Raw genomic sequence first — 11,395 nt, forward strand, 5'->3', positions numbered from 1 at the left:
AAAAAAAAAAAAAAAAAAAAAAAAAAAAAAAAAGGGGGAGGCAAGCAAGTAAAACTAGAATATGAAGGTACAAAATAAGACAGTAAAACTACCAGTTAACGTAATCCCCCAATTCACTTAGATTTGGAGGAAACAGAAAGATGAGAATGTCTAATGTAAAACGTAATCAAGGAGGGAATGGGTCTATTGTTTGGAGTAGGGAGTGTAATATTAAAAATGACAAAGAGGAAAGAGAACCACTCAGCCTATTCTTCTTTCAACTTCTCTATCAAGGAGACCTACCTTTAAACTGGAAAATGTGGAACAAATATGGTCAAAGAGGAACAGATGCTCAAGACAGGTGAGGAGACAGAATACCTAGGTACTTTGAATGAGCCCAACTTTGGAAAGAGACCAAACATTCACATTCCAGATTATGAAGGCAACTGAGACAGATTACTCTGGATTATATTAATATATAATATCAGTTTATTCAAGGGAATGGTAAAAGAGATGTTAAGTCCACAGATGGAAAAACGGTGTCTCCCATTACACACACACACACACACACACACACACACACTCACCAAGAATCAAACACAGCAGTCAGTTAGATGTTAATTCCTGGGAATACTCTTGACTGGATTAATAAAAATAGGTATATAAGATCTTAGAAAAAAAAGGTGCTTGGTGGAAAAGAAACTGTAGGGTCAACAGGAACAAGGTCATGATGTGAACTTCCCTTTCTTTTTTTAATAGGGTCTGTTGACTTTAGTCTCCTGTAAATTAGGATGCAACACAATATATGGTGAAGAGCACACACTTTTGAGTCAGACAAGTGGGTCTGATCTGCCACTAATTAGATCTTCGACTCGGGAGCAAGTTATGCAACCTCCATAAGCCTCAGTTTACTTGTCAGCAAAAAGATAAATACTCTTTTCTGTATGGTTGTAAGGATTATTGAGATAACGCATACAAAGCAGTCCAGAAATGGTATCAGCACTGCGCACTGGCCCCTTAGGGCAGCACGCAGAGGGCTGCTGAGAGGAGTGGGATAGGAAAAACCTACAGCGTGGGGCCTGCCTCCCTTGCCGGCAGCCAGAACTCTTCAAACATAGTTCTCTTTGAAATCAAGATTTCACAGCTCAAGACAAAACCCAAAAACCGAACCAAAACACCTAAATATTAAAAACACTGCTGTAGATATAGCGAGCCAAGACTTTTAGTAAGGCATTTATTTTATAAGATCTCAAAATACTTATGTGTGTGAGAGAAATATGGGCTTACTAGCCCAAGTAAAATTAAATAAATCTAAGCGGTTAAACCACAGTAAAGTGCTATTGCCCTAAAGGGAAAAACTCTGGAGTAAAGGGTGAGGAGGGCTTTTTTAAAAAGGGGACATACTCCCCAACTAAGTGATCCTGAGCTATTTCCCTATGTATAACAGCTTCTTATAAGATCCTTGTGGATAAACTATGGTTATCAAGTTTGCTGATAATAGATCCCCTTGGAGGGACAGCAGATACAATGGATCAAGATTAAAATTTTAAAACCTTGATATCTAATGATGGGCTGAATATAACAAGGCAAACACATGAGGTGTCAAAGTGAAGTCTTAATCTTATGTCTAAAAACCAAGTACATAAGTACAGACTGGGAAATGTGAGTAGAAGAAAACTTGAAAAAGATGAAAAGCTCAATGAGGCCAAAAAGTGATATGGTTGACAAGGAAAGCTACTACTGAAGTAGCAAAAAAATAAGCAAAGGAAGTGGGAGTTTAATTCATTTTGCTGGTCAAATGACAGGGAGATTTTAAAGTATTCAAGGAGATGCCGAATACATCTGGCTATGGTAAAGCAGGATTGATATCTTCCTTCATAAAGCCCTCCTCGGACAACTAAGTCTTAAAAAAAAGAATTCGCCCTCCATCAATTCTACCACTTGAAAGTACTATGTTGGGTAACTAATTTTTTGTAGAACTCTTCATTTCAAAATCTGATGAAACAGTGTATTTTTTGGATGAGTTCTTACAATCTAGCTGCCGTATTTCCAAATACCAATTCTTATAGCTATTGCTATCCTTACTTTTCTTTTCCTTTTTCTTTTCATCTTTCTTCTCTTCCTCTTCACCTCCAGCTCCAAGTAAGGTAAAGATAATTCCAGTTTGAGAATTTATACCCACAGCAGTAACTACCATTCTTCCAGAGCCTTCCATTACATGAGTACCTACGACAACAGAAAATGTGTTTTTAAAATTCAACAACACATTAAATAAAACCAAAATTCTTGTGCTTAAGGTTTTAAGTCTGTAGTAAGTCATCTGAGTTCAAAGCTCACTCTACCACTCATTTATCATGTGATACTGGGCAAACTGTAACATCTCAATTACTAGTCCATAAACGTGGATAACAACAGTACCTACACTTTGTAAAAATGAGACGCAAATTAAGTCTGTAAGTGTAAAGTGTCTGGCACATTGCCTGGAATTTTAGGGGTTCAATGAATGTTCAATATTTAAATTATAACTGTATTATTATTATTAGGGACAATTCACTTATAAAGAAATGTGCTTACAACAAAAAGGATCACACAGCAACAACTGACATATTCCCAAGCCAACCCCACCACCTTTCCCTAACCCAGGCTTTCATGCCAGCCCACCTAGATCACTGCAACAGCAGCCTAGCTAGTTTCTGTCTTTCCAGTTCATCCTGAAATAAGTTTACCCTTCCTAAGATGTGATTTTATCATAAGCCTCTCATTGCTCCAAAACTTCTGACCCTCACTGACTACTGGATAAAGTTCAAAGTCTTCACATGGAGACCAAACAACACTCCGAACTTTTTCATCCATTAGCCTAACATAAAACTCCATTACAAAAAGCTGGGGAGCAGAGATGGGAACACTGACGGAATTCTGACTCTGTCCCTCACAACGTCTTGCAAGCAGCAGGCATTATTATTATTTCCTAGAAACTTGCCCAAGGTTACACAACTATTAAGTGACAAGGCAGATTCAATCCAGCTCTGTCAGAGCACAGAGGGCATATTCTTCTTACGATATAATGTCACTAAGGTTGCTCACAACTCTCCAAGCTGTACGACCACACCTCTGCATCTTTCCCTCACTCATTAAAAGGCTTCCCACCTCTCTAATATTTTTGTGAATTTTAAGTAACTTTTAAAACTTAACTCTTTCTAATATACTCAATAAAGTCTTCTTTATAGTTAATACTTATTTATTTGATCTCCTAGTTTACAACCACCTGGAGGGCAGGGTCTGTAGCACATACTATACCATCCTGTGTACCAAAACAATGTTCAATGGTTATTTGCAAAATAAGATCGTAAAGCATACGTACTTACTCCAGTACTTAAACATTTCTATTTGGCTATTTTATCCAATATGAATTTATCCAATATGAATTTTTTAGGCCTTTGATTTTCTTGCTTTAAAAAAAAATCTATATTCTGGCTTCCCTGGTGGCGCAGTGGTTGGGAGTCCACCTGCCGATGCGGGGGACACGGGTTCGTGCCCCGGTCCGGGAAGATCCCACATGCCGCGGAGCGGCTAAGCCCGTGAGCCATGGCCGCTGAGCCTGCGCGTCCGGAGCCTGTGCTCCGCAACGGGAGAGGCCACAACAGTGAGAGGCCCGCGTACCTCAAAAAAAAAAAAAAAAAATCTATATTCTGACTATTTCACTAATTATTAGCTTCTTTGCCAGTAAAAATGAAAGGGAAACAAGAAATTAAATTAAGGACAGTGAAACAATATTTATTGAGCAAGGACTAAATGTAAAAGACAGTTTGTTTCTTTTAACAATTCTAGCTTTCAGCAAATTTCAGTTTTTTATGTTCTGTTCTTCTCGACCACAGGTAATCAAATGTTGGCAGCTAATATGCTCAGGCAAAGTAAACAGTTTTTGTTCTGGTCATATCCCTACCACTAACTGAATAACTGCTTTTAAACATCTAAATTTAAAAAGCCAAGAACAGCAGTGAGAGATGGCATCATGAGAATAAATTTTAAAATAAATGCATTTCATGTTTTCAGTACATTTTTGGAAGAGGGAAATAAATGCAGAAAAACTTTCCCACCCGTACTGTGATAAGGGACTCCAGAAAGTTATTTCAGTCTTTTCTTAAACATGGAAAATTTATAGAGTCCTCTTGGTATACTTGGTGTGTCGGGAACCTGAGTCTACAAAAACTTACCAGCCATCTCTGTTAAAACAGAAAAGGACCAAGGTTCTGTTAAAGGATGTCATTCTGAAGAGCTAAGCACTGTGTGAATAAGCCAGATGTACATCAAAGCCCATGAAGTATACATGGCAAAAAGGCAAGAGGAGACTACCTCAGTTCACCAAATACTGTGGCCTGGTCAGTCTGTGGCAGTTAGGTATGACCAGCTAGCTTCCCTCTCCTTTGGAAAAATCATAGATTTTACTTGGCTAACATTAACCATAGTTTCTTAGAAGTATGGCAAGGAATAAGTAAAATAAGTATACATTAAACTTAAATACATTATATATCCAAGATATTTCTATTTGGAATGAATTTCAAGCAGAGCAATATAAAGAAAAATTCAAATAGAGCAGGAATGTTCTTAGTAGTGCAGGATATTGAAGGTCTACAAATCCCAAGATTTTTTTCAAAGAAACAAAAGTCTATATTAAAGTGAAACTTTTCCCCTATTTATAATGCTGTTTATAAATGTATATACATGAAATTACTCTGATTTTTAGTGGTGGGACGTTTTACAATAAGCCTTTTGGCACATATTTAAAAATCTTAAAAAGGTAATAGTTAAACTTAGGTATGTGCCCCGAAGTTGTGATTCTAACTTAACTGACCCTTGTCACACGTTTGACTTTGGTTTCAGTAAAACCACGTCCAACCAATTAGAATATAAAGTTCACAGAGAAGAAGTGAAAAAGTATAGCTGCCAAGTTATTAAATATTTAAATAAGCAGAATCTCCTTACAATGTAGGAAATGTTACCATTCCATTAACATCTGAAAATAATAATTAAAGACAAATAGGCAACATTTCCTTACTCCAAATGCTAGTATAACTCAATCTAAAAATATATTTAAACCAAATGTCTTACAAGCAATTTTGTAAATTCTATAAAGAACACTAGAAAATTAAGAGTAGGAAACTGAAAATCAAAAGCTAAGGAACTGGTATCATTTTGGAGACAAGTTGTAGTACTCTGGTTTCCTTTCATGTAGCATCTTAGAAGGCAGCTTGTAATTTTCTTCATCATCCCTTCCATTTCATTTCCAATTAACCTCAGGTCTAGCTATCAACAGTTAAGCTGTTGTAAAAGCCTCCTAAGTAGACACCCACCTCCCCTTTTCAGACTGTACCCTCACCTACACAACGCCTTAGATTTTCAGAACATGTCTTAACCGTGTGCAAATTCAGTTCTGCCTAGTAGATGTGGTACTACTCCTGGACCTATTTATTATTAATCATATTACCTTAGATAAATAGTTAATGTCTCAGACTCATTCCTCAGTAGTTAAATGAGGGGGCGAGATTAGGTTAACTTTAAGGATTTTATGAGTTTTTTTTTTTTAATCCTGTCCTTTGTAGACCATCATAGAGAATTCATTAATTTGCTTTAAACACACAATCATTCTTTAACTTTATATTACAATAGCCCTTAAGAATAAATGTAAAACAGATCAATTTAACAGAGATCATTAGGCTTATACTTTAGTTTTATCATTATACGAACATTAACTAACACCGACTCTCAAATCTCTTCATTTTTTTGGACTCGGGTTCCTCATTTGTAAAATACAGTTCTGGATTTAAAGATCTCTAATGTCCCTGCTGACTTACAAAAGAAAGTCTCTAAGGTTTATAAGGGTAGAAGCTAACATAAAATACAGAATCCTCTTCACATTATTGGCTCTTTGGGGAACTGTTTGCTGACAGTGGTATATAGTTGCAGAGGAGGAAAAAGTTCAGTTATAAAAGAAATTCATACCTGATAAAAGCAAAGGATCCTTATCTAAAGACTTCTTAACATGATCAGATTCACCAGTCAATGAGCTTTCATCAATTTTAAGATCATTGCCTTGAATAAGTATGCCATCAGCGGGAAGAAGATCACCTAAAACAAAATAAAGGTATGCTAAACTGTGAACAAGGTTACAATAACATCACATCATGTGTAAGATGCATTGCCCTTTTTTACTTACCATATTTCACTTGAGCAATATCTCCAACTGTAATGTCAGCTACAGGTATCTGAATGACCTGACCACCCCTGATGACTGTGAACTTCTGTTCTTGTTCAATTCGGCTCTGCAAACCTCTAAACTGTTTTTCCTTACTCCAGTCATTGAAAGCTGTTACTAATACTACACACACTACTGACAAGAGGATCGCAGCTCCTTCAATCCAACCAGTTTCACCTTCACCTTCTTCCTCTCCAACAGAAACGTCTCCACAAACTATTTGGAAAGAAAGAAAATGCTTATCAAAAAGGATTCTGAATTGATGGCAACAGATATGTAATTATAAAGTTTATATACCCCGTTAACTTTGCTTACAGCTCTAAACACTTTACTGATTCAAAGCATTCCATAAGGGCTTCCCTGGCGGCGCAGTGGTTGAGAGTCCGCCTGCCGATGCAGGGGACACGGGTTCGTGCCCCGGTCCGGGAAGATCCCACATGCCGCGGAGCGGCTGGGCCCGTGAGCCATGGCCGCTGAGCCCGCGCGTCCGGAGCCTGTGCTCCGCAACGGGAGAGGCCACAACAGTGAGAGGCCCGCGTACCGGAAAAAAAAAAAAAAAAAAAAAAGCATTCCATAATGATGACGCTTACTCTGTTAATTTCAAGTTCCCTGCCTCTGAGGATTCTCATCTTTAGGGTAGGGAGGCAGTCTAGGGTACCTGCTAAGAGTGAGGACACTGGGGAAGATTAAATCTCGACCCTAAGGCAAGTTACTTATTTTTGAGACTCAGTTTCTTCATCTGTCAAATTAGGAGACCACCACTTACTGCAGAGTTGTTGAGAGAATTAAATGCGAAGACACTTGTAAAGAAGGTAGAGCAGTGGCTGAGACATCCTTCACACTCAACCAACAGTTAATGCTACTACTACATATAGTAGGCAAGTCACACATGGAAAATTAAGTATTACGTATTTACCCATGAACCATGCTTATTTACCAAATCAGTTTCACTGGAGTATGATAAAAGCTTGGCTTTCATAACATAAAAATTTAAGCAAAGTGCTACTCATTCATTCAACTATTTGAGCACCTACTTTAGGTGCCAACACTGTTTTCAAAGCTAAGGATGTAATAGTGAGTAAGACATATAAGCTCCATCTCCTCAGGGAACCTATACTCAGACTGGTAGGTGTGAATGGGATATGAAAAAATCAGATAATAAAACACAAATAATTAATTTCAGATATCATAAGTGCCATGAAGAAAATAAAATACGGTGATGTGCTAGCAAATGAAAAAAGAGGGCTGACTGTGGTTGGGTGAACACAGAAGACCCCTCTGAGGTGTCCATGACATTTGAGCTAGGAGCCAAATGATACACGGGAACTAGCCATATAGATTTAAGGGAAGAGGATTCTGGGGAGAGATTAAAGTCAGCACAGAGGCTCTATGGCAGAAAAGACTTTAGGAAAAGACAGAGGCGGGGACAAAAGAAACCTCAAAACTGTAGGGCCAGTAATGGTGAAGAAAGAACAAGGACAGTACTTTTTGAACCTTGAGCTGTAATCTATTTGTGAGTCTAAAATCAATTCAGACCTTCAAGATGGCGGAGGAGTAGGACGTGAAGATCATTTTCCTCCCCACAAATACATAGGAAATACATCTACATGTGGAACAACTCCTACAGAACACCCACTGAACGCTGGCAGAAGACCTCAGACCTCCCAAAAGGCAGAAAACTCCCCACGTACCTGGGTAGGGCAAAAGGAAAAACAGAGACAAAAGAATAGGGATGGGACCTGCACGTCTGGGAGGGAGCTGTGAAGGAGGAAAAGTTTCCACACACAAGAAGCCCCTTCACTGGTGGAGATGGGGTAGTGGGGGCGGGGGGGAAGCTTCGGAGCCACGGAGGAGAGCGCAGCACCAGGGGTGCAGAGGGCAAAGCGGACAGATTCCTGCACAGAGGATCGCTGCCAACCGGCACTCACCAGCCCGAAAGGCTTGTCTGTCCACCGGCCGGGGCGGGTGGGGACTGGGAGCTGAGGCTTGGGCTTCGGAGGTCAGATCCCAGGGAAAGGAATGGGGTTGGTGGTATGAACACAGCCGGAAGGAGCTAGTGCGCCACAGCTAGCCGGGAGGGAGTCCGGGAAAAAGTCTGGACCTGCCCAAGAGGCGAGAGACCACTGTTTCCGGGTGCGTGAGGAGAGGGGATTCAGAGCACCGCCTGAACGGGCTCCAGAGACTGGCGCGAGCCGCGGCTATCAGCGCGGACCCCAGAGACGGGCATGAGATGCTAAGGCCGCTGCTGCCACCACCAAGAAACCTGTGTGCAAGCACAGGTCACTATCCACACCTCCCCTCCCGGGAGCCTGTGCAGCCCGTCACTGGCAGGGTCCCGTGATCCAGGAACAACTTCCCCGGGAAAACGCACGGCGCGCCTCAGGCTGGTGCAATGTCATGCTGGCCTACGCTGCCGCAGGCTCACCCTGCATTCTGCATTCCGTACCCTTCCCTCCTCACAGCCTGAGTGAGCCAGAGCCCCCTAATGAGCTGCTACTTTAAACCCGTCTTGTCTGGGTGGGGAACAGATGCCCTCCGGCGAACTACACGCAGAGGCGGGGCCAAATCCAAAGCTGAACCCCAGGAGCTGTGCGAACAAAGAGAAAGGGAAATTTCTCTCAGCAGCCTCAGGAGCAACTGATTAAATCTCCACAGTCAACTTGACGTACCCTGCATCTGTGGAATACCTGAATAGACGACGAATCATCCCAAAATTGAGGAGGTGGACTTTGTGTGATTTTGTCTGTATAGCTTTGATTTAACCATTTGTCCTAGGGTTCTGTCTGTTCGTTTGTTTTTTTAAGGATAGCTTTTAGCATTTGTTATCATTGGTGGATTTGTTTTTTGGTTTGCTCGCTCTCTTCTTTCTTTCTTTTTTTATTACTTTTTAATTCTTTTTGTACTTTTAATAATTTTTTATTTTAATAACTTTATTTTATTTTTCTCTTTCTTTCTTTTTTTCTCCCTTTTTTTCTGAGCTGTGTGGCTGACAGGGTCTTTGTGCTCCAGCCGGGGGTCAGGCCTGAGCCTCTGAGGTGGGAGAGCCAAGTTCAGGACACTGGTGTACCAGAGACCTCCCGGCTCCACCTAATGTCAAACGGCAAAGGCTCTCCCAGAGATCTCGATCTCAACTCTAAGACCCAGCTCCACTCAATGACCAGCAAGCTACAGTGCTGGCCACCCTAGGCCAAACAACTAGCAAGACAGGAACACAACCCCACCCATTAGCAGAGAGGCTGCCTAATATCCCAATAAGTTCACAGACACCCCAAAACACACCCCCACACGTGGTCCTGCCCACCCAAAAGACAAGATCCAGCCTCATCCACAAGAACACAGGCACCAGTCCCACCAGGAAGCCTACACAACCCACTGAACCAACCATACCCACTGGGGTCAGACACTAAAAACAACGGGAACTATTAACCAGCAGCCTGCGAAAAGGAGACCCCAAACACAGTAAGTTAAGCAAAATGAGAAGACAGAGAAACACACAGCAGATGAGGAAAAGGTAAAAATCCAACAGACCAAACAAATGAAGAGGAAAAAAGCAGTCTACCTGAAAAGTTCAGAGTAATGATAGTAAAGATGACCCAAAATCTTGAAAACAGAATGGAAGAAAATAAAAGAAACGTTTAACAAGGACCTAGAAGAACAAAAGAGTAAACAAACAATGATGAACAACACAATAAATGAAATTAAAAATTCTAAAGGAGGAATCAATAGCAGAATAACTGACGCAGAAGAACGGATAAGTGACCTGGAAGATAAAATAGTGGAAATAACTACCACAGAGCAGGATAAAGAAAAAAGAATGAAAAGAAGTGAGGACAGTCTCAGAGACCTCTGGGACAACATTAAACACACCAACATTCGAATTATACGGGTACCAGAAGAAAAAGAGAAAAAAGAAAGGGAATGAGAAAATATTTGAAGAGATTATAGCTGAAAACTTCTCTAATGTGGGAAAGAAAATAGTAAATCAAGTCCAGGAAGCACTGAGGGTCCCATACAGGATAAATCCAAGGAGAAACATGCCAAGACACATATTAATCAAACTATCAAAAATTAAATACAAAGAAAAAATATTAAAAATAGCAAGGGAAAAACAAAAATTAACATACAAAGGAATCCCCATGAGGTTAACAGCTGATCTTTCAGCAGAAACTCTGCAAGCCAGAAAGGAGTGGCAGGACATATTTAAAGGGATGAAAGGGAAAAACCTACAAACAGGATTACTCTGCCCAGCAAGGATCACATTCAGATTGGATGGAGAAATTAAAACCTTTACAAACAAGCAAAAGCTAAGAGAATTCAGCACCACCAAAGCAGCTTTACAACAAAGGCTAAAGGAACTTCTCTAGGCAGCAAACACAAGAGAAGGAAAAGACCTACAATAATAAGCGCAGAACAATTAAGAAAATGGTAATAGGAACATACATATCGATAACTACCTTAAACGTAAACGGATTAAATGCTCCCACCAAAAGACACAGACTGGCTGAATGGATACAAAAACAAGACCCATGTATATGCTGTCTACAAGAGACCCACTTCAGACCTAGGGACACACACAGACTGAAAGTGAGGGGATGGAAAAAGATATTCCATGCAAATGGAAATTAAAGAAAGCTGGAGTAGCAATTCTCATATCAAACAAAATAGACTTTAAAATAGACTACTACAGGAGACAAAGAAGGGCACTACATAATGATCAATCCAAGAGAATGATATAACAATTGTAAATATTTATGCACCAAACATACAAGCAGCTCAGTACATAAGGCAAATGCTAACAGCCGTAAAAGGGGAAATTGACGGTAACACAACTGTAGTAGAGGACTTCAACACCCCACTTTCACCAATGGACAGACCATCCAAAATGAACTAAAAAGGGAAACACAAGCTTTAAATGATACATTAAACAAGATGGACTCAATTGATATTTACAGGACATTCCATCCAAAACCAACAGAATACACTTTCTTCTCAAGTGCTCATGGAACATTCTCCAGGATAGATCATATCTTGGGTCACAAATCAAGCCTTAGTAAATTTAAGAAAACTGAAACCGTATCAAGTATCTTTTCTGACCACAACGCTATGAGACTAGATATCAATTACAGGAAAAAAATCTGTAAAAAATACAATCACATGGAGGCT

The 11,395-nt window shown here is 40.1% G+C and overlaps 1 protein-coding gene across 6 annotated transcripts in view; it reads right to left on the minus strand.

Moving 5' to 3' along the window:
* ATP2B1 (ATPase plasma membrane Ca2+ transporting 1) overlaps positions 1–11,395 on the minus strand; it is a 140,495-nt gene that overhangs the window by 43,487 nt on the left and 85,613 nt on the right. For all 6 annotated transcript variants that reach the window (XM_055085243.1, XM_055085244.1, XM_028490428.2 and 3 more), the window contains exons 4-6: positions 6,194–6,448; positions 5,980–6,105; positions 2,065–2,205 (exon numbers count right to left, since the gene is read on the minus strand). In XM_055085243.1, the coding sequence (XP_054941218.1) occupies positions 2,065–2,205; positions 5,980–6,105; positions 6,194–6,448 (522 nt within the window). The remainder of the gene's footprint in view (positions 1–2,064; positions 2,206–5,979; positions 6,106–6,193; positions 6,449–11,395) is intronic.

This window comes from Physeter macrocephalus, chromosome 6 (assembly GCF_002837175.3).
Source record: "Physeter macrocephalus isolate SW-GA chromosome 6, ASM283717v5, whole genome shotgun sequence".
Classification (NCBI taxonomy): domain Eukaryota; kingdom Metazoa; phylum Chordata; class Mammalia; order Artiodactyla; family Physeteridae; genus Physeter; species Physeter macrocephalus.